This window comes from Monodon monoceros, unplaced genomic scaffold, assembly GCF_005190385.1.
Source record: "Monodon monoceros isolate NGI ecotype Baffin Bay Population unplaced genomic scaffold, NGI_Narwhal_1 Super_Scaffold_18, whole genome shotgun sequence".
Taxonomy (NCBI): domain Eukaryota; kingdom Metazoa; phylum Chordata; class Mammalia; order Artiodactyla; family Monodontidae; genus Monodon; species Monodon monoceros.
Window position 1 is genome coordinate 80,934,138 of NW_021703774.1, and position 24,101 is coordinate 80,958,238.

General features: G+C 36.0%; 1 protein-coding gene across 2 annotated transcripts in view; it reads left to right on the forward strand.

Moving 5' to 3' along the window:
* Nucleotides 1-24,101, forward strand: part of TRIM33 (tripartite motif containing 33) — a 152,028-nt gene that overhangs the window by 107,138 nt on the left and 20,789 nt on the right. For both annotated transcript variants that reach the window (XM_029227741.1, XM_029227742.1), the window contains exons 5-11: nucleotides 5,022-5,138; nucleotides 7,618-7,732; nucleotides 9,816-9,962; nucleotides 10,445-10,562; nucleotides 12,013-12,287; nucleotides 12,898-13,062; nucleotides 17,313-17,513. In XM_029227741.1, coding sequence (XP_029083574.1) covers nucleotides 5,022-5,138; nucleotides 7,618-7,732; nucleotides 9,816-9,962; nucleotides 10,445-10,562; nucleotides 12,013-12,287; nucleotides 12,898-13,062; nucleotides 17,313-17,513 — 1,138 coding nt within the window. The remainder of the gene's footprint in view (nucleotides 1-5,021; nucleotides 5,139-7,617; nucleotides 7,733-9,815; nucleotides 9,963-10,444; nucleotides 10,563-12,012; nucleotides 12,288-12,897; nucleotides 13,063-17,312; nucleotides 17,514-24,101) is intronic.

A 24,101-nucleotide genomic window follows, 5' to 3' on the forward strand; every position in this document is an offset into this window, starting at 1 on the left:
ACACACACACACACACACACACACACACACACACACACACACACACATATATAAGCATGATTCTCTCCAAAACATGATAATCAGTGGTATGTATATTATCCTGGGTTTCTATAATTCTAGCCAGAAGCACAGTAAGTCTTACTTATAAGGCCCATCATAAGTAAATCATGGGTGTGCATAATTTTTACCTAGACATTTTGAAATACTGAAAATAGCTCAGTGTGGCTAAGACTTCCATGTTAAGAATCACTGCTTCATATGCAGGATTAAAATCTAAGAAATTCCTTGATATATTTACATATTAACAAATTTATGCTTAATCCATTTATTGGTTATTCTTTCCCCCCATTTCTGAAGTATTTCAACTATTACTTTGATCAGTTCAAAAAAGAAAATTCAGTGTTAGTTTATTCTTTTAGCTAAGAGAATCTGAAGTAGCTTGTAGCCAAAACTACTTCCGTATTGTTCTTTTGTTTTTTAAGCTCTAGTTAGTATCTTTCTTCTAATAATACAGTTGAAGTTTATTCAAGTGAAAAGAAACAAGCCTGATTGTCACTGTTTTATCAATCTCTTGATGGTTCACTATTATTTATTATCTGAGTCCAACTTCAGCAAAATGTACAGTGGTCTTTAACATTTGGTACCTCCCCATCTCTTCCAGCTTTGTCTTCTTTTCCTTAGCCCTGAAAATGACACGTGGCCTCAGAACTGTGTACTTTTGTACATTTAGATTTTTTCCCCCAGTGAAAGCTCTTACCTTCCTCCCAAGTTTGTTTACCTAGAAAGCTCTTACTCATCCTTTAACATCCAGTGCAGATGTCAACTCCTGTATGAGGGGAGGAAAGGACAGACACATAATTTCACCTAGGTGTATCATGGTGTGTTTGCTTGCTACTTGTTCATATGAATACAACAAGACATTTCTAGAAACAGGATTCTGAAACATTTATTTTGAGTTGAGAAAAGAAATAAAATTGTGCAGGGTTAAATTTTGTGAATTAAAATTTTGTGAGTTATGATACTAGTTGACCTTTCTGCCAAATGCCTTCTTATTTGCAGACATAATTAAACTCTGGGTCAGAAGATCTTTTGTTCCTCACAATGTAAAGCTTATGTCAAAAGGGTTAGCATGGTAATCTCATATTCCTGCTTCACCTGTACAGATTTAAACAAAGTATTTCATTTTGGACACAGAGAAATTATGGTATAGGAAATAAATAAAATGTTGTTCCTTCAGTGTTTCTTCAATGAAGGAATAGTCTTTGCTCACCTATGTAACAGTAGAACCTCTTTTAAAAGCCTTTTAAATTAAAATACTCACATGCTTTTGTGCTGTTTAATTAATATATCATACAAGTTATAATGTGCTAGACTTTACATTGTAGACAGTTTTTTTTTGCTTTAAAAATATTCTTAAAAACGTAAAATGATTTGTTTTGTTATGTGTACTTTACTACAATAAAAAATTCTTAGTACACAAAATAAAATCCTCATTAGCCAGCTGTTCTCTATAACAGCAATCCCCCTGTTGCTCTAAACTTTGCCTTCTAATTCTCTCAATTTTTCTTTTACTTCTTGATCCCCTCCATTTAGTAGACTTTCCTTTTGTTAACAACTTCATAGCCTTTCCTCCTATATTTACCTTAACTGAGACCTTCACTGAAGGCCCAAACATCTAGATGCTTATAGCCTTCCTCTTCATCTCAATTTCTGCTTTTACTTTAATGATTTGTGTCCACATAGACAATTATAACTTTGTAAGTACCTTGAACTTCTCATTTCCGGTGATCTTTTCTTGACTCTGCCTTAGCTAGGCATTCAGTTTTTAGGTTATACCATGGATGTTACTTTATATGGCTCCAGTTAAACTTTCAAATCACCAAAGATGCTGATCTCTGTGACAGAGTCCATTGTTCAAGCTTGTTTATTCAGCTATACCAATTAGTACCATACCCTGATAGCTCATCTGAGCTACTGTCTTAGAGTTCTAGCTAGTCTTCCCCATCTCTCTTCTTCAGATCTTTTATATTTCTGTCTGATGATTTTCCTGGAATGTAAGTCTGATTATTACATCTTGGTTGGAATTCTTCAAGGGTTTCCTATTACTGAAAAACGAAAATCCAAAAATTAGCATGGTATACCCAGCTTTTCACAGTCTGCTTCTGGATTTTATTATTGTCTCACATTCTGATCTTTGCACGGCTTTCTCTAGGTATGTTGAAGTATTTGTTGTTCTCCAAATATGCCTCTGCAGTTAGCATAGGATAATTCTGTTCTGACTTCTCTGTGAAGCATTCCTTGGTGTTGAGGCAGATTTAGACACTGTGTTCTTCTTTTTTTTTTAATACATCTTTATTGGCGTATAATTGCTTTACAGTGTTGTGTTAGTTTCTGCTGTACAACAGAGTGAATCAGCTATATGTATACATATATCTCCATATCCCCTGCCTCTTGAGCCTCCCTCCCAACCTCCCTGTCCCACCCCTCTAGGTTGTCACAAAGCGCCAAGCTGATCTCCCTGTGTTATGTGGCTGCTTCCCACAAGCTATCTGTTTTACATTTGGTAGTGTATATATGTCCATGCCACTCTCTCACTTCGTTCCAGCTTACCCTTCCCCGTCTTTGTGTCCTCAAGTCCATTCTCTGCGTTTGCATCTTTATTCCTCTCCTGCCCCTAGGATCATCAGTATCGTTTTTCTAGATTCCATATATATGCGTTAGCATACGGTATTTGTTTTTCTCTTTCTGACTTACTTCACTCTGTATGACAGACTCTGGGTCCATCCACCTCACTACAAATAACTCAATTTCATTCCTTTTTATGGCTGAGTAATATTCCATTGTATATATGTGCCACATCTTCTTTATCCATTCATCTGTCGATGGACACTTAGGTTGCTTCCATGTCCTGACTATTGTAAATAGAGCTGTAATGAACATTGTGGTACATGACTCTTTTTGAATTACGGTTTTCTCAGGGTATATGCCCAGTAGTGGGATTGCTGGGTCATATGGTAGTTCTGTTTTTAGTTGTTTAAGGAATCTCCATACTGTTCTCCATAGTGGCTGTATCCATTTACATTCCCACCAATGGTGCAGGAGGGTTCCCTTTTCTCCACACCCTCTCCAGCATTTATCATTTGTAAATTTTTTGGTGATGGCCGTTCTGACCAGTGTGAGGTGATACCTCATTGTGGTGTTAATTTGCATTTCTCTAATGATTAGTGATGTTAAGCATCTTTTCATGTGTTTGTTGGCAATCTGTATGTCTTCCTTGGAGAAATATCTATTTAGGTCTTCTGCCCATTTTTGGATTGGGTTGTTTGTTTTTTTGATACTGAGATGCATAAGCTGCTTATATATTCTGGAGATTAATCCTTTGTCAGTTGCTTCATTTGAAAATATTTTCTTCTATTCTGAGGGTTGTTTTTTCATCTTGTTTATGGTTTCCTTTGCTGTGCAAAAGCTCTGAAGTTTCATTAGGTCCCATTTGTTATTTTTGTTTTTATGTCCATTTCTCTAGGAGGTGGGTCAAAAAGGATCTTGCTGTGATTTATGTCAGAGCGTTCTGCCTATGTTTTCCTTAAAGAGTTCTATAGTGTCTGGTCTTACATTTAGGTCTTTAATCCATTTTGAGTTTATTTTTGTGTATGGTGTTAGGGAGTGTTCTAATTTCATTCTTTTACATGTAGCTGTCCAGTTTTCCCAGCACCACTTATTGAAGAGACTGTCTTTTCTCCATTGTATACTCCTGCCTCCTTTATCAAAAGTAAGGTGACCATATGTGCATGGGTTTATCTCTGGGCTTTCTATCCTGTTCCATTGATCTATATTTCTGTTTTTGTGCCAGTACCATACTGTCTTGATTACTGTAGCTTTGTAGTGTAGTCTGAAGTCAGGGAGCCTGATTCCTCCAGCTCTGTTTTTCTTTCTCAAGATTGCTTTTGCTCTTCGGGGTCTTTTGTGTTTTCATACAAATTGTAAAAAATTTTTGTTCTAGTTCTGTGAAAAATGCCATTGCTAATTTGATAGGGATCACATTGAATCTGTAGGTTGTTTTGGGTGTATAGTCATGGTATATCTCTCCATCTGTTTGTATTGTCTTTGATTTCTTTCATCATAGACACTGTGTTCTTATTGCAGACTATGTACGCCTCCAGTATAGCTCATTTCACAGTGTAGTATCATTTCATATTTGTGCCTATTTATTATGAAAATATAAACAATAATGGATTTTATTTTACCCATGTATCCCTAGCATATAGAAGAAGCCCTAAAATACTTGTTGACTTAATGAGCAATTTACACAGAGGTAACAAAACTAGCAAAGAAAACCATTCTGCCTTCCTAGCAAACAAAGAACTGTAGTCTTGTACTGTCTAATTTTCACTATTATAATATTAGCAAATCTTAACATATACCACTTTGTTGACAAAGTTAAAGTAAAACTCTGGTGTTGGTCATATTTTTAATTGATATAACCCTTTTGGAAAAGTTTGACAATATTTACAGTCTAGAACTGAAAAATTATTTCAAGGGTGATTGCAACGACAAGATAAAGAATAAAGTCAAATGCAGAGTTGCACATACATTGTGACTGAAAAGACTAAGGAACTAGATATTACAATAGTAGCAGTGATTTTATGTTGTTGGAACTGTGGGTGGTTTTCCCACCTTTGAAAGTATTTTGTATAATGTGGTTGTATTTTATGATTTAAAATGTATACAGCTTACACCAGTATTTAGGCTTTTATAAAAATGCAATCCTGAATCAAAACTCTAATTTAAGAGCACTTGAACAGTTTTGAGTAATTTTTTTTGTCTTAATAGTGCCTTCACAGTGTCAGGTTAAGAGGGAAAGGGGATTGGTAGTTAAAAGTTGCTGGTAACATAGGGGGTGTGTGGCCAGCATAGAGCGTTGATCATTTAAGTAAGGTTTCAAGATTGACTCATGCAGCAGTTTTTCATTTCCAAATCGTAAATTTTCCATTTTAAATGTAATTTTTGTTTTTGTTTTAAAGGTATCAATTTTTAGAAGAAGCTTTTCAAAACCAGAAAGGTGCAATTGAGAATCTACTGGCTAAGCTTCTTGAGAAGAAGAATTATGTTCATTTTGCAGCTACTCAGGTGCAGAATAGGTAAGTATGTTTCCTTAAAACTATAATTTCAGTTTAAGGATTATTAAACACGATGGGTCCAGTTTAAATTGTTTTCCTTCTATATTATATTAGGCATATATAGAAAACATTGTTTTGGAGAGGTAAATGGTATGTTTGAGTTTGTATTATGATAATTGTTAATTAAAGAGAATTTAATTGCTTCAAATTTTGAATACTCTTTTAGGATACATCTTTGACTATTTTATAATTAATATGGCTCTAGTCTTTGTCAGCCTTAGTTAAATGTAGAAAAACCAATTAATGTGTAGAGAGTTGAATTATAAAATTTTAACTGGAGACTGTGTGGAAGACAGGAGAGAGTATGAACGGTGGTGGACAAATTAATTTTCCATCTGTAAAACAAGCATTAAAAACAGTACTTATCTTAGTGGTATTATTATGAGAACACAGTTTCTGGCATATAGTAAGCGCTCAAATTGTAGCTGTTGTTATTTTTATCAATAACACTGTCAGTTTTTAAGAATCCTATTTTCGTTCATTTCTCAATAAACTAAATTTACTGATAAAGCAAGGGGGACTGGGACTTCCCTGGCTGTCCAGTGGTTAAGACTGCATGCTTCCACTTCAGGGGGCACGGGTTCAATCCCTGGTTGGGGAACTAAGATCCTTCATGCCACAAAGTGGGACTAAGTTCCATAGTGAGTAGGTTAAGAAGATTAGGACTCTTAAAGGAGTCCTTAAAGACAAACACTTGGAGCTGGCATAATTAAAACCCATATGTTCCTAGAGGTATGAATAGGGTTGATATGTGTTTATTCTTCAGATTCACAAATATTGAGACTTTTAGAATACTAAAATTAATTTATGATGATTTAAAATGACACATAATAAATACTCAAAAAGTATTGAAGATGAATGAATAGTACATTGTATATTATTGATACATTATAAAATCATACATTATATATTAGTAAGAATTTATAACTATCATCTTAAAAAGTGATACCAAAGGAAAATAAAGGCTCCTCAGAGGTTGTAGATAATATAAATATATAGATATTCACTAGTCATGGTTAGTTCTCGTGGATACGTCAGGATGTTTTTTATATTGCTGATACATTATAGATGATATTGGAGAGGATAACTGTCTTCTCATAAATTACAGATGGATGTCCTTTCCAGAGAAAGGATAGTGAGATAATTCATATGGCAATCCCATATTTTTATACGTATATTTTGTATATATGTTCCTGAATCTGTGTAGAGAAGTGAAGTTTACAAGATTGCGCAGGGTTGGGGAGATTATTTCATCTCCAGAAAGCTTAAAAAAAAACAGTATTAAAGTAATAAAATGTCTATACTTCTCCTGTTAGATTCTTCGATGACCTTTCTCCATTTTTTAATGTACATTCATTTTTTTTGCTGCCTTCACAATTGAGCATATATTTAAGCATGCTTAAATTCAGGGGAGTTTGCTTTCAGCATGCTTAATGGTTTCAACCTTTGGCTGAATCGTTTTAAGGTCATGTGTTCTTACCACTAGTGAGCAGCATTCTCATTTTTAAAATGTCTTCCACTCATTTTAATAAGATAAGGACAAAATTGAATAAAATTGTTAAATCAGTGCCTGAAGTACAAAGGAGAGAAAACTACATTTTTGACCCGGTGTATTCAGGTTATTTAAATTTGAATTTGGTAAAGGAAAGGCAGTTTTAGCAGTTGAAAGTGTCAGTTATAGTTTGTACAGAAGTAGAATGTATAAAAGTTTAAAGTTACCATCTTATGATTGTTTGTTAACATTTTATGTATTTATATTAGTAGAATTCTTCTCTTCCTGTTTTATAAATAGCAAGGTATTGGCTATTTCATATTTACAACCAAAACTTTCATAACTACATGGGAGCTTATACCTGTTTCTAAAACATCCAACAGCTGTTTTTAAAAAAGGAATGAAAATGTTTTATTCCCTTAACCGTATACAGTAGGAAATCATTTTGAGAAGAACCTATGGAAGGGGTATATCTGAATTCACATTTGAAGTAGTTTTAGTGAAACTAAATGCGTCTAAGCTTCCTCTTGTTTCAAAAGATAATAGTAGTTTTGGTTGCAACATTTTTTTTTGCACATTGGTTCTGTTTAATCTTAATGCTTCTCAAGAACAATGTGCCATATTTGACACTAACCAGCAATCACTGATGTCAGTTGTTTATCACATTCACGTCATAGAAACTAAAGGAGATTGCCATCTAGATTAATAAACTGTCCTTTATGAACTTAATTTAAAATTAATAAATATTTAATCCATTCTTTGTCTACATACATAACTTGTTTGGACCAAATTGAGTGGTCAGGTCTGCCAAAACATAAGTTGTACATTTGACAAAGGTTTAATTTTAGTTACTCGGTTAAGTTCCCAGTTGGATGAATTTCTGTAACAGTTGGTAATTCAGAGACATAGGATAAGTCTATAACCTAATGATGCATTTCTCTTATTCAGGATAAAAGAAGTAAATGAGACTAACAAACGAGTAGAACAGGAAATTAAAGTGGCCATTTTCACCCTTATCAATGAAATTAATAAGAAAGGAAAATCTCTGTTACAGCAGCTAGAGGTATGGTTCAAAGCCAAAATAAAACAAAAACTGCTTCTCTTGCTCTTTAGCTGTTTTTTAATGTTTATTGAAAGCTCTTTTAGATTGGTTGGGGGTGGGTATGAAAGTAAAGTCAATTAAAAAAATTTTTTTGTGTGTTTTTTGTTGGAAAATAGGCCTTTTTCAAGTTAGTTACTTTGCAGCCCAATTTAACACTTTAGATGTATCGGTTAGGATATAGTGTTGTTCTCTTAGGAATGAAAGAATTATTACTAAAATGTGATATAAATGAAGACAAAGCTGACCTGCCACATTCCCTCTTCTCCCCACAAGATAGGTCCTCAATTTAACTTTTACATATGAATGTATATTGGGAGTCTTACTGACTCATGTGTGTTCTTCACTTTATTTTTTAAATGTTCCATAGTTTTGCTAAAAATGCTGCTCATTTTGAAACTTAAACTTTAAATTTACTCATAATTTTGTTATATTAGGTCTTTGTGTTGTATATTGAGAGTAATATGTGAATGTAAATTTCTAGATGAGAATCCAGTCAATTTGTGAAATCTAAATTAAGTTCTAGTGAAAGACTCTACTGACCATAGTTGGCTGGTTCTCAAAATTTTGTGCTTTTAAGTTGGCTTAGATGATACCGAGTTATGTTTAAAGCACCATTGAATAGTAACAATTTAAATTACATGAATATTTGATTATTTAACTTTTAATTACTATTAACCTCAAATTTTTCATAGTAGATTTTTTTCTGTTCCATTCCTTCATAGAAAATTGTTGAAATACTAGACACAGTTACATATAAATAAAATAAATGTCAACAGAGAATTATTTCTGAATTTCTGTCTTTTGAAATACATCTTGCCGTTGAGACACAATTGTGAAATTAAAAATACTCTCACACATATTGTTAAATTTTGAGGTCTCTTGCGACTGTTGTATATCCAGCTGAGTTGCAGTTAACCCTAATAGATTCTTGTTTTTAGAAGGACCTTGTAAATGGAGAGCGTGAGCAAGCAATTATTTTTGATACCTTTTAACTTACAGTAAATACATTTTAATTATAGGTCTAAAGTAATGTTCTGAAACCATTTCAAGAACTTTTGAATTAAAAAGATACCTCTTAATGCTAAAATATACACAAATACCTACTGATAAATCTGCCACATATTTGTAACATACTAATGATTTAAGCAGTAGATGTTTTCTAGCGCACTGTGTTTCTAAACTTTGTAAGATAGAGGTTTTCCTATAAGCTTTATAAAAGGGATGATTTCCAGGGAAGTTGTAAATGAAACTTCTGTCATTTGAATATTTTTATCCATTGATTTACATTATAAGATGAGTAACTTATTTCCTTAGGGAAAAAATTGTTCAGTAAACCCAGTTGAGTCATTTTTGTAAGAAAGTGGTTAAGAACGAAGAGGCAAGTTGTACAGTATGCTGAATGTCAAAGGACATAGGACATCACCTGTCCCTTCTGGGAATTTTTGTTCCCAGAAAGCAGTTTATTTTTCCTTTGCAGCACTTTCCTCAAATTGGTCTTTCCTTCCACCCTCACTTACTCCCTTGTTCTTTATGAACTTTTGTCATATAAGAAGCTTCCCTAGTTCTACTCTTAGAGCTCTGGAATTCATCTTTCTCCTTTTGCCTTACATGTTGAAAATAAGAGATTTTAACTTCAGCCTCATGCCACGCACAAAATTTTCTTTGGCCTGAGAAGTGTGTTAAGATTACATAAAATTATTTCTAAAGGTCAGCTCATATGTCATAGGCTCTGTATATTAGATTAGCCTAATAAACACTGTTTTTAACAAGGGCTCTTCATCTTCTGAAGGAAACATTAATTTCTGTATGTGGAATGTCTAATTTGGACTATAGAACTAAGTTTTGGTCCCACTTTTGTTAGTGACTTTTTCCTTGATCCAAGTCCTTGATCATAGACTTGATCATAGACTCATTAAATAATGAGGAGCTTATTAAGTTATCCCATTTTAAAAAAGAAATACAGGTATTGTGTTCACTGGCAATAGAAATTATGAGTTGATTTTTTTATACAGAATTCTAAAGTGAACCTCTTGTTCTGTTTCAGAATGTTACAAAAGAAAGACAGATGAAGTTACTACAGCAACAGAATGACATCACAGGCCTTTCCCGGCAGGTGAAGCATGTTATGAACTTTACAAACTGGGCAATTGCTAGTGGTAGCAGCACGGCACTACTGTACAGCAAGCGACTGGTGAGACACATAGTATCTTATTTTTCTTTAAATTGACTTTATTAAGATATTATTTACATTCAGTGAACTGCATCTGTTTAAAGTATAGATTTTGAATTTTAGTAAAAGTTATCACCATCACCTCAAAATACAGAAAATTTCCGTCACCCACAAAAGTTTTCTTATTTTTCTCTATCCCTGGCCTTAGGCAACCATTAGTCTCATTTCTCTCATTTTCTAGAATTTCATATAAATGGAATCATACAGTAAGTCTTGAGTCAATCATAGGTTTTGGAGATACCTAGTAGTATAATGTAGTTTATCAGCAGAAATGGCAGAAATTCAAGCATGTGCCTTCGATTGCTAATATCGTTTTTTAAACACTGATACTATCTCATCTGAGATGGACACTGTGGGGCTACATGAGCTTTCATGTCTTTATCTTGTATGTTTTCTCAAGTGATATTTAATTTTAAGACTAATATGAATTTTTCCCCTTTTAGATTACTTTTCAATTGCGCCATATTTTGAAAGCACGGTGTGATCCTGTCCCTGCTGCTAATGGAGCAATACGTTTCCATTGTGATCCCACCTTCTGGGCAAAGAACGTAGTCAATTTAGGTGAGAAATAATTCGTTTTATGGCTATAACTTGGAACACTGAATTAGGAGGAGAAAGCATCTACAACAAGTTTTAGATACTTAAAGTTTTTAAACTTCATTCTAACATGTAAACTTTTTGGAAAATATGTTCTTCATTGGAAACTTACTTCAGCTATGTTCATTACATCTTTAAGTATATATAATTATAAATTACTTTAAGAATGTTGAGGGTCTCCTCTGTATAGTTTTTTATGTATCATTTCTAACTTTTTCCCCACATCTTTTAAAATTGATATTGAGTGTTACATATCAGAAACTTACCAAATGGGTCTTTAGTCTTTGGAAGAATTTCTTACATGCTTAGTAGCTTATGTATTAACTGTACAAAATTGCCCACCTGTGGAGGACCTCCATCCAGTATGCTGATGTGTTGGAATGCCATGTTCTGAGGAATGTTTGAAAGATAAGAGTAGCTCTTTTCACATGGAAGACAAATGGACTTTGCTTTTGCTACTCCACAGTGTGGACCTAAGGGCCTTAGGTGAAAGTTACAGATAAGACATACAAAACCAGCTCAATTTAAAGTAAAACAAAACCCCCCAAAACTAACCAACAATTAGAGCTGTCTACAGATTGATTAAACTCATTTTCAAAATAGTCAAGTCCTCACCATTGGAAGCTGTAAAAGCAGAGGTGGGTAGCCTTTTGTAAAAAAAATGTAATCTTTGTGTATATTCATTTGGCTATACCTTTAGATCAGGCATCGGCAAACTATTTTGTGTGACGTGGTACCTAAGTTTGGTTTTTACATTTTAAAGGGTTGTAAAAGCAAACAAGTAAAAAACAAAGAGTATACGACAGATTTTATGTGGCCTGCGAAGCCTAAAGTATCTGGCTTATTACAGGAAAAAGTTTGCCAACTCTACCTTAGATCAAACCTTACTAAAATTTGCCTTCTATCCCTAGAAAGTACCTGGCTCTGTAAAAAGGAAGGAGAATTTGTCATCTCCAAGGGTATAAGTAGTTTAAAACGTTCAACTTTTCCACAGAAGACAGTTTTGTAGCAATATAGTACTCTGCCCTGCACATTTTGACAATCCAAAGGCAGGTAGAATCAGTATTAGCAATCTTGAGTATCCTTGAATCTTCTCAGGCTAGAAATGATTTAGACTGCCTAGATGGGCCTCCTCTAATACTGTCTCTTTCAGCTCTTTAATTTTCTGAACATCTGTGTCAAAAATAAGGGCAGATAATATATTATTCTGAGTAATCAAAAGTCAATTAATTGGCTTTGGACTATATTAGGTTTCTGATCTTCATCATCTTTAAACCTAGCTCCCATCCCTTCTGTGCTGTTGGAAACTGAGTGGTGATAGTTGTCAGAGGAAAGAGGAAAATATAATGATTAACCCACAAAGTAGATGTTAGTTGATTATATGTAAATTATTCTCATTTTTTAAATCCTTCAGGTAATCTAGTAATAGAGAGTAAACCAGCTCCTGGTTATACTCCTAATGTTGTAGTTGGGCAAGTTCCGCCAGGGACAAACCACATTAGTAAAACCCCTGGACAGATTAACTTAGCACAGCTTCGACTCCAGCACATGCAACAACAAGTGTATGCACAGAAACATCAGCAGTTGCAACAGATGAGGATGCAGCAGCCACCTGCACCTGTACCAACAACAACAGCAACAACACAGCAGCACCCTAGACAAGCAGCCCCTCAGATGTTACAACAACAGGCGAGTATTATTATATCACTGCACTATTGATATAAATTATGAAGACCTTGAGACTACACTCTGTCCTGTATAGATGAGTTACACATTTCAAAGTTACTGATGGGGACAGAGGTCAAAGATCAGTTTAAACATTTGCCTTGGGTATGGCAGGGATGTGGGGGAGGTGCGAGGAAGGACAAGAAGTAAATACTTATGATGGGAAACAAAATTAACTCACTAGTACTGTGGAGGTATACACGTTTTTATCCCTCTATACCAGATCTTTTTTGTTTAAACATGTGGTTTTGGGCCAAAGAGCCATGTTGTTTCCTCCTAAGATCTGACACGTTCTTTAGGCTTTTGTTCAAATCATTCCCATCCCTGTATCTTTCCTGCTGTCTCCCATCCAAATCAAAACTATTAATCTGTGGTTGATTAAGTTAATGCTGATAGGCTTTAAAGCACACGTATACTGAGAGAAGGAGATTGGGGTAAGAGATGAGGAAAATGACTTACACTTTTTACTTTATGCCCTTCTATCCTGACAAAAGTATTCTTATCATAACGTTTTATAATTGAAAGATAAATTTATAAATATTATTACATAAATGGCAATTTCTGCCTTTTGCAGCCTCCAAGATTGATCAGTGTGCAAGCAATGCAAAGAGGCAACATGAACTGTGGAGCTTTCCAAGCCCATCAGATGAGATTGGCTCAGAATGCTGCCCGAATACCAGGGATACCCAGGCACAGTGGCCCTCAGTATTCCATGATGCAGCCACACCTCCAAAGACAAGTATGCCTAGAGTTCCATTTGTAAGAATCATATAATTTTAAAACTAAAAGACAACAGTTTTCTTAATCAGTTGTGGGGTGGAGGGAGGGGTGGTCATTGATACGTTTGAGAATTTGATTAATGCTGTGTATCTTCTTGTCCCAGAAAAATACACATACAATTTTAATTAAATTCTTTTTTCACATCTTTATTAGATCATTGCTTTACAATGTTGTGTTAGTTTCTGCTGTACAACACAGTGAATCAGCTATATGTATACATATATCTCCATATCCTGTCCTCTTGAACCTCCCTCCCACCCTCCCTATCCCACCCCTCTAAGTGGTCACAAAGCACTGAGCTGATCTCCCTATGCTATGCGGCTGCTTCCCACTAGCCATTTATTTTGCATTTGGTAGTGTATATATGTCAGTGCTACTCTCTCACTTCATCCCAGCTTCCCCCACCAACGCTGCCATGTCCTCAAGTCCATTCTCTATATCTGCATCTTTATTCCTGCCCTGCCACTAGGTTCGTCAGTACCGTTTTTTTAGATTCCATGTGTATGCGTTAGCATACACTATTTGTTTTTCTCTTTCTGACTTACTTCACTCTGTACAACAGACTCATACAGACTTCATCCACCTCACTACAAATAACTCAATTTTGTTCCTTTTTATGGCTGAGTAATATTCCATTGTATGTGTGTGCCACATCTTCTTTATCCATTCATCTGTCGATGGTCATTTAGGTTGCTTCCATGTCCTTGCTGTTGTAAATAGTGCTGCAGTGAACATTGTGGTACATGACTCTTTTTCAATTATGGTTTTCTCAGGTTATATGCCCAGTAGTTGGATTGCTGGGTCATATGGTAGTTCTGTTTTTCGGTTGTTTGTTTGTTTGTTTGTTTTTTTAAATTAATTTATTTTTGTTGTGTTGGGTCTTCGTTTCTGTGCGAGGGCTTTCTCTAGTTGCGGCAAGCGGGGGCCACTCTTCATTGCGGTGCGCGGGCCTCTCACCATCGCGGCCTCTCCCGTTGCGGAGCACAGGCTCCAGCCGCGCAGGCTCAGTAGTTGTGGCTCACGGGCCCAGCCACTCCACGGCACGCGGGATCCCCCCAGACCAGGGCTCGAACCCATGTGCCCTGCACTAGCAGGCAGACTCTCAACCACTGTGCCACCAGGGAAGCCCTATTTTTCATTTTTTAAGGAACCTCCATACTCTTCTCCATAGTGGCTGTATCTATTTACATTCCCGTCAGCAGTACAGGAGGGTTCCCTTTTCTCCACATCCTCTCCAGCATTTATTGTTTGTAGATTTTTTTTTTTTTTTTTTGCAGTATGCGGGCCTCTCACTGTTGTGGCCTCTCCCGTTGCAGAGCACAGGCTCTGGATGCGCAGGCTCAGCAGCCATGGCTCATGGGCCCAGCCGCTCCGCAGCATGTGGGATCTTCCCAGACTGGGGCACGAACCCGTGTCCCCTGCATCGGCAGGCAGACTCTCAACCACTGCGCCACCAGGGAAGCCCTGTAGATTTTTTGATGATGGCCATTCTGACCAGTGTGAGGTGATACCTCATTGTGGTTTTGATTTGCATTTCTCTAATGATTAATGATGTTGAGCATCTTTTCATGTGTTTGTTGGAAATCCGTATGTCTTCTTTGGAGAAATGTCTAATTTTTTATTAAATTTTAAGAGTTTCTTTGATGTCATTAAACCCATTGTATACTTTGGGTTGAGAATCTCTGACCTAGTCCAACCAATTCATTTTACAGAAGTGCAAAACAAAGGAGCTTGTTATGTACCCACAATCATAAGAGACAATGGTAGAATTAAGATTAAAACTTCAATTTCCTAAAATTGTTCCTCTGCTCTTTTAATGTGACATTTTGACTTTTTTTTTTTCTCTTCACTCAGTATTGTTCCTTTTAGGATGGATATACCTACTCTTAAAAATAAGTGTGTTTAGAGGCATGTTTTCTGATCTTTGCTTGAATAGTAGATTATATTTGTATAGGAGGTATGATTATAAATATGAGGCTACTTTTGCATAGGATTTCTAGTTATATAAAAAAGGTCATTTTATAATTGTCAGAGTGATGTTTCTCAAAGCATGATTTGAAGACCATCAGAATGACTGGGGTACCATGTCTGAAATAGATTCTGAACCATATCCACTGAATCAAAATTTCCAGGAGGGGAGTACTCATAAATATGTGAACTTTTACTGACTCAGATCGATCTGCATACTGAAGTCCTAGATCAACGATCCGTCAACTTTTTGGCCCAATTACCTCCAGAAAGACTTTTGAAAAATACACACTCCCTCACATTTGAAGGTTGACATTTAAAACTTCCATTACAAGTTTAAGTTTAAATAGTTGGAAAGGACTTACTGTTTAGCATATCGTATTGTATAAATATTGACATTGTAAAGTAAAACCGTTGCATTATTCTTCTAAGTGGATCCACTGGAGTCCCAAATACAGAGGCAAGTTCTTTTTTGAAAGTCAAAATTATATACTCCCTTTTCCCCATGGACTTGAATTTCTGTTCTACTTTTCCAGAATTTTATCTTAATATATTTAAGATACAGATTTAAGATATTCACAAGTTTGATAGACTTGTGAATCAGTTTGTTGCAATTTTCTGCTGGAAAGATGTCTGTTGCAATTTGAAAATTCTTAAATTTCCAGTTTATAATGCAGTTATTAAACTTTAAAACTTCTTCTTTAGACCAAAGTTTCATTACAATTATTCCTATACAGTTGTTTAAACAATATATTTACACGGTTTAAGATTATTAGGAAACAAAAATAAAATTCTTTTAGATATACATTTCTTTATTAGATACATGGAGTCTTTCCCCTTCCTTCATGTATGCATGTTTGTATGTCTGTTACCTTGTACTGTTAGAATAAGTCAGAATTCAATGCCGATTTTTATTACTAGTTTTTTTTTGTTATTGTTTTCATGTGATGCTCAGGAAACTTGTTCACAAAAATTTGTATCTGGGAATTCAAAACGATTTTTAAAATCTTTTTTTATCAGTTGACAACTTCTTCAGGTCTTTCTTTGTTTTTGTTGATCACCAAGTATCAGAACCACTCAAAGATTACCCAGGTTTCAGAGCCAGGCACTTTGTCAGCAACTTGACACCTTCATTTTCAACTGTACCTTTGTCTGTCTCTTCAGGAGATTTTTTGTTTGTTTTGTTTTTCACCCTGGGGCAATATGCTAGATAAGATTGGGCATGAGTTAAAGATGTGTTGTTTTGTATTTTGTTTTTGGAGGAGAAGGGCAGTTGTGAAAGAAGTAGTTGGAAAAAAGAACTCACAGACCATGGCACATTCTTAGGTAAATTTGGTTTTCTTCAGGATAAAAGTATATATGAAGGTCGACTATCTAGACTTTAATTTCCTTAAAAGTATTCACATACCCATGTACCCCTTAGTGTACTGGGAAAGCCTTCAAGTATTACCAGGGGGCAGGTACAGCGTTTGGAAAGGTGCAGAAGCTACATAATTGGATTAACCAACCATCTCAGAACATTGTCCTTAGACTTTGGGGCCCCTACAGAAATCACTGAATGTTAGAATTTTAAGTTTTTAAATACTTCACATGATTTGTATGTGTATAGTAATTTATTTCCCAAAGATTTTAATCTGTGTACTGTCTTAAATGATCCTCATAACACTCCTCATAAAGACAGGTATCCATTTTCATTCATCATTATCCACATTTCTAAATTACCAAGATTGTGATTTGGCCTAAAGTCACATAGTATTAAGAGTCAGGAATTGATACCACGTTTCCATTTGTAAATTCATTGTTCTTTCTACCATATCAGTTACATAATACACAATTATACAATTAATTATTTTTATTTTAAAAAAGACAAAAGTGTCAAAGTGAAATATAGGCACAACAGTGGCTTTCCTGGTCTGATGTTTGAAAACTATGGGCTTCCAGATCATCTATTTATATATATCTTTGTTATGAAGTAAAATCATATCACCAGTCTGACAGGGTACAATTATTGGCAAGTCTATTTTTTTTCTAAATACTACACAAAAATGAATAGAAAAATGATAAGTTTGAATTGTTTTTTTCCTGCATAAGTTTGAGAGGGCCTACTTCTTTGTCTCTCAGCCACAGGTATCAAACTCTGAACTTGTGTATCCTTCCTAAACTGAAACTTGTTGTCAAGGTATTGTTCATATTTGGATATCCTGGCAGATCAGGTAATGATAACATCTTTTTTCCTAACAGCACTCAAACCCAGGGCATGCTGGACCCTTTCCTGTTGTGTCGGTGCACAACAACCCAGTCAATCCAACCAGCCCTACTACAGCTACTATGGCAAATGCAAATCGAGGTCCCACCAGCCCATCTGTTACAGCAATAGAACTAATTCCTTCAGTTACCAATCCAGAAAACCTTCCGTCGCTGCCAGATATTCCACCCATACAGGTTTGTATTTGAGTGAGAGATTTAAAACCTTGTGTTAATTAGGGACTTAGAGTATATATTGGTTGTTTTTGTTTTTTTTAATTCAGGAGCAATATTTTTTTTGAAATTTCCAAAAAGTAGAGTATAAATAATTTGAATTTTAAAAGGTTATGTGTGCTAAAACTAACACTCCTCAGTATTTTAAAGCTACAGAGTGTCAGCTTTGCTGATCTATCTGCCAGCAGGCAAACTTTGTGTTAAATGAAGCACTTCTGATGAAGGTTTAGATCCAGAGAGGAGACCCAGTACCAAAATACAGTTAAATTTTTGTCAGTCTTCTGTTAGGTACAAAAGGGATAGTCAACCCCTGGTGCAAACAGGTTGGACTGAGAAAGGAAGAGATTGGAAGGTCTAGATATTAGGCATGTGGCGGGGGGGGGTGGGGGTGGGGTGTATACTGAGAGAGGAAGTAATAATGAGGAGTAGAAGATGAATGGGAAGGACCTCTGAGCTGTCTTGTCCCTTTCACCTGTAACGTTTTCCTGAAGAAAAATATCATTCAGTGCCTTCTGAAATTTCATAAATTCGTTTGAATTAGAAGCATTTTATTTTTAAATGTAAATATAAAACTTGAAGGTTGTACTGGGTCATTTCAAGCATTGTATGAGTTATTCAGAGTCAGGGGTCACCATGGGAGCAAGGAGCAGTGAAATTACTAAGACACTAGGACCCGTGACTCTCTACTCTTCGTTGCGGTGCGCAGGCTTCTCACTGCGGTGGCTTCTCTTGTTGCGGAGCATGGGCTCTAGGTTCGTGGGCTTCAGTAGTTGGTGGCGTGCGTGGGCTTACTTGCTCTGTGGTATGTGGGATCTTCCTGGACCAGGGAATGAACACATGTCCCCTGCATTGGCAGGCGGATTCTTAACTGCTGTGCCACCAGGGAAGCCCCTGTAGTGGTGTTGAGAGTACTGGACTACTATATAGAATGGAAAATTTTGGAATATATCAATAAGAAGTAAAATTTATAAGTTGTAAGCTTATAATTTATAAACTTTCAGTTTAATGCCTGAAATCATCTCATATGATATATAATATCCCTATTTCATGGAAGAGAGTAAGAATGGTTAGTGACTTTCTCAGTGTCACCCAGTAAATGGGTAAGTTGGAATTCAAAGCCCAGCTCCTGATTACTGAACTGAGAAAGTCCAGTTCTCTCCCCACTTCTGTCCATAGAGATAGCAAGGAGGTGGTTTGAGATCGTAGGCCTGGAAAGGTAGAGTATTAAGGGCCTTTGGGCAACCAGAGAGAGGTAGGTACAGTATTAAAGGAGTCATTTAAGTTTTACTAAGCACTCCATGCTAAAGTGCCTGGGCATTGAAGATAAAAAGAAACAAGACTTTGTTCCAGTTTTTAAGAAACTTTCAAAGGGAAAAGAAAGGTTGCTCATGTCAAACTTAACATAATCTGCTAGGGCCACTGTCACAGAGAGCAGATAGAGGAAGGATGGATGCTCCACATCTTTGAAAAGCTGGGCATCATAAGGGAAATGGGTCATTATTAGATCTTCCTTGTCATCTTTTCCCAGAAGAACTTTGAAATCAAGACAGGAGGCTCCAGAATATATCCCCTCCCATCTTTAGTTAAAGTGGGGTAGAAGGAGCAGAATCCATACCTTCTCTTATGAACCTTCTCTTCCTTGCAGACATAATGCCTAACCTTATTTTTATTTACTGATTTATTAAAGTATTGACTGCTTTAAAAAACTGAGATATAATTCACATACCATAAAAACCAACTTTAAAAAATGTACATACAATTCAGTCAGTGGTTCTTAGTATATTCAAAACATGGTGCAACTATCACCACTGACTAATTCCAGAACATTTTCATCACCCCGAAAGAAACTACCCATTTGCAGTCCACTCTCCATTCCCCTCTTTCCCAGCCCTTGGAAATCACAAATGTACTTTGTTTTTATGGATTTGCCTATTCTGGACATTTTGTATGAATGGAATGATGCAATATGTGGTCTTTTGTGTCTGGCTTCTTTATCTTAGCATAATGTTTATCAGGTCTAAACACGTTGAAGCATGTATCAGTACTTAATTCCTTCTTATGGCTGAATATTCCATTCTGTGAATATACCACATTTGTTCCTCCATCCATCAGTTGATGGACATTTGGGTTTCCACTTCTTGGCTATTAGGAATAATGCTATGAACTTTTGTGTGTAAGTTTTTGTGAACTTGTAGGTTACCAGTTCTCTATGCAGATTTCTAGGAGTGGAATTTCAGGGTCATATTGTATGTTTAAGTTTTTGAGGAACTGCCAAACTCTTTTCCCCAGTGGGTGCACCATGTTACATTCCCACCAACAGTGTCAGTGTATGAGGATTTCAATTTTTCCACCTCCTTGCCAACGCTCGTTATTGTCACCTGCTTTTAAGAGCAATTAGAGGTGGGTACCACAAAAGTACAACCACAGTAAGAAGTAGTTAACTATATTAATCAAAAATAGAAAGGGAAGCAAACCTGTCATCTCTTGAAGATTCATCTACTTTTTCTCCTATCCTGTAGTTTCCGTGGTATAGTGAAAAGAAAAGAATCCTGGGGGAGGTTACACAGGAAGCAGACAAAGTAGCATTAACTATGCAACGCAGACAGGAAGTAAATACAAAGCAATTTCAGGTATTTGTTGATATATCTTAATACTGATCATTACAGCTCTCCAGTATAGAGTAGAAGTTGATTTAAAGAGAATTCTCTCAACTTGAATTATTTTTTATTTCACTCTACTATCCATCTCCAGTGGAGTTATAATATGTGGTAGTAATTTTGACCTTGAGGGGATACATGATGAACCTAAATACTTTTTCAGTAGCTAAATGAATATTAGAATCTGTTCAGATTAGATTATAATTAATAGATGTAGTATTCTAATGATATATTAAATTCTTTGTAAACAATTTTCCGTATTTGGAAAATATGTACTTAATTTATCTGGATACTATACTGGATAATATGAAGTCTTGGGAAAACCATGTGTGTCTTTCAGATATTCACATGTAAATTTAAATGTTATAGAATACCCATTTCTGTACTGTGTTCCCAGTACTGGCTGTCTTCCATTTTTACCAATATGATAGGTAAAAATCGTGTTTGGTTATTTCATTTACATTTCTTTTTTCATGTGGTTTGTTATCTTTTCTCAGGTTCATTGATTATTTGAATTTTTTTGTGGATTGTCTTTTTCCTTTGAATTCATAGAAGTTATTTATATAACACTTACCTATTCCATGCAGTTATTTAAGGATGCTTAAAAAACATTGGTTTAATGAATATGTGAATTAATATTTTTCCCGTTAGACTTGTAACTTTATATATAGTGACTCTTCATCCATGTCTGGTGAAATATCGAGGTAAATCAGCTAGCATTTCCATGTTGGTGCTGTAGTGGCATCAGGGAAGCCCTTTTATGTACTTGGCGGTTTGCTTCTTCCTAATCTTTCCACTCTTGTAGCCTTAGTGTTGTCTCTCTGGCCAGAGATATAAATTGCAGGTGGGAGAGTATAAAAGGAGTGGGAGTGGGAGTAGAAGTAGGTAACTTGCGACTTTCATGTCTGTTTTGAATCATCCTCTCCTCCTTTATGTTTAGGTGAGATATAGCGCAAATTTTATCTGTGGCCCATGTTAGGAACTGCCCCTCTTCACAAATCCTCTAGTTAACTCTAGTTGCAGCTAGGGATTTTCCTGTAGTTACAGCTTACAAGTGAATCCTTGGCCAGTAGCTCTGACCACTGAGCAGGCGCAACTCCTAATATCTCTTAATCGTCCCTCTAGCTAGCCCACGGCAAACTCTCACCTTTAGCCTTTTATGTCTTTGAGATGAGGTTTTTAAAGGGCTTTTCTGCGGAAGGCCTATTTACCTTTTTTAAATTGAGGTATAATTGACATGTAACATATATTAATTTCAGTTGTTCAACATAGTAATTTGATATTTGCATACATTGCAAAATGATTATCACAATAATTCTAGTTAACATCGGTCACCGCACATAGTGTAAAAATTTTGTGTGTATGAGATGAGGGCTTTGAAGATTATTCTCTCTTAACAACTTTCAGATATACAGTAGAGTATTAATTATAGTCACCATGCTGTACATTACCTCCCTATGATTTATTTTATAACTAGAAGTTTGTACCTTTCGATTCCTTTCACCCATTTCACCCACCTACCAACTCTGGCAACCACAGATCTATCTCTGTATTTACAAGCTTGATTCTGTGTTTGTTTGTTTGTTTTTAAATTCCACATATAACTGAGATCATATGGTATTTGTCTTTCTCTGTCTGACTTATCTCACTTAGCTTAATGCCTTCAGGTCCATCCATATTGTCACAAATGACAAGATTTCCTTTTTTTTTTATGGCTAATATTCCATTGTGTATATAGATATAGCACATATTCTTTATTCATTCAGCTGTAGCTTTATCTGTTCATCTGTTGATGGACACTTAGGTTGCTTCCATAACTTTGTTATTATAAATAATGTTGCAGTGAACATGGGGGTGCATATATGTTTCAAATTTGTGTTTTGGGGGACTTCCCTGGCAGTCCAGTGGTTAAGACTCTGTACTTCCACTGCAGGGGGCATGGGTTTGATCTTTGGTCTGGGAACTAAGATCTTGCATGCCATGCAGTGCAGCCAAAAACATAAATAAAAATTTTTTTTTAATTAGTGTTTTTGTTTCTTTTTTTTTTCCTTCATATAAATACCCAGGAGTGGAATTGCTGGATCATATGACAGTTCTATTTTTAATTTTTTAAGAAATTTCTATACTGTTTTCCATAGTGGATGTACCAATTTACATTACCACTACAGTGCACAAGGTTCCTTTTTCTCTACATCCTTACCAACACTTGTTATCTCTTGTCTTTTTAATAGCCATTCTAACTGGGGTGAGGTGATAGCTTGTCGTGGTTTTGATTTTCATTTCCCTGATGATTAGTGATGTTGTGCACCTTTGCATGTAACTGCTGGTCATCTCTATGTCTTCTTTGGGAAAATGTCTATTCAGATTCTCTGCCCAATTTTTTTTTTTTTTTTTTTTTTTTGGCTGCGTTGGGTCTTAGTTGTGGCACACGGGATCTTTCGTTGTGGCACAGGTTCTTCGTTGTGGCATGTGGGCTTCTCTCTAGTTGTGGCTTGTGGGTTTTCTCTCTCTAGTTGTGGCCTGCAGGCTCCAGGGCACGTGGGCTCTGTGCTTGTGATGCGCAGGGTCCAGAGTGCGAGGGCTCTGTAGTTTGCAGCATGCCCGGTCTCTCATTGAGGTGCATGAGCTCAGTGGTTGTGTTGCGCGGGCTTAGTTGCTCCGTGACATGTGGGATCTTAGTTCCCGGACCAGGGATCGAACCTGCGTCCCCTGCAGTGGAAGGTGGTTTCTCTACCACTGGACCACCAGGGAAGTCCCTCTGCCCAATTTTTAATTGGATTGTTTGGGGGTTTTTTGTTTTGTTTTTTTGGCTGTGCCTTGCAGCATGCAGGATCTTAGTTCCCCAGCCAGGGGTTGAATCCCCACCCTCTGCAGTGGAAGCACGGAGTCTTAACCACTGGACTCCAGGGAAGTCCCTGAATTGTTTGATTTTTTGCTGTTGAGTTGTATGAGTTCTTTATGTATTTTGGATATTAACCCTTTATCAGATACATGATTTGTGAATATTTTCTCTCATTCAGTAAGTTTCATTTTGTTGATGGTTTCCTTTGCTGTGCAAAAGCTCTTTAGTTTGATGTAGTTCCACTTGTTTATTTTTGCTTTTGGAATCAGATCCAAAAGATGATTGCCAAGATCAGCGTCCAGGAGCTTACTGCCTATGTTTTCTTCTAGAAGTTTTATGGTTTCAGGTCTTACATTTCAGTTCTTTAATCCGTTTTGAGTTGATTTCTGTGTATGTGTAAGATAGTAGTCTGATTCCATTCTTTTGCATGTGGCTGTCCAGTTTTCCAACTGTCCAACATTGTTTATTGAAGAGACTGTCCTTTCCCCTTTGTATATTCTTGGCTCCTTTGTCTTAAATTAACTGACCATATAGGTGTAGGTTTATTTCTGGCCTTTTTATTTTGTTCCATTGATCTGTATGTCTGGTTTTATGCCGACACCATACTATTTTGATTACTGTAGCTTTGTAATATAGTTTGAAATCCTGGCCTGTGATGCTTCCAGCTTTCTTCTTTCTCAAGATTTCTTTGGCTGTTTGGGTTTTTTTGTGGTTCCACAGAAATTGTAGGATTGTTCTATTTCTGTGAAAAATGCCATTGGAATTTTGATAGGGACTGCATTGAATTTGTAGATTGCTTTGGGTATTATGGACATTTTAACAATATTAATTTTTCTAATCCATGAGCCCAGAGTATCTTTACATGTATCTTCTTCAGTTTCTTTTATCAGTGTTTCACAGTTTTCAGTGTAGATATATTTGACCTCCTTGGTTAAATTTATTTCTGGTTAGTTTATGCTTTTTCATATGATTTTAAATGGAATTGTTTTCTTTTTTTCTTTCTCTTTGTGTGTGTGTGTGTGTGTGTGTGTGTGTGTGTGTGTGTGTGTGTGT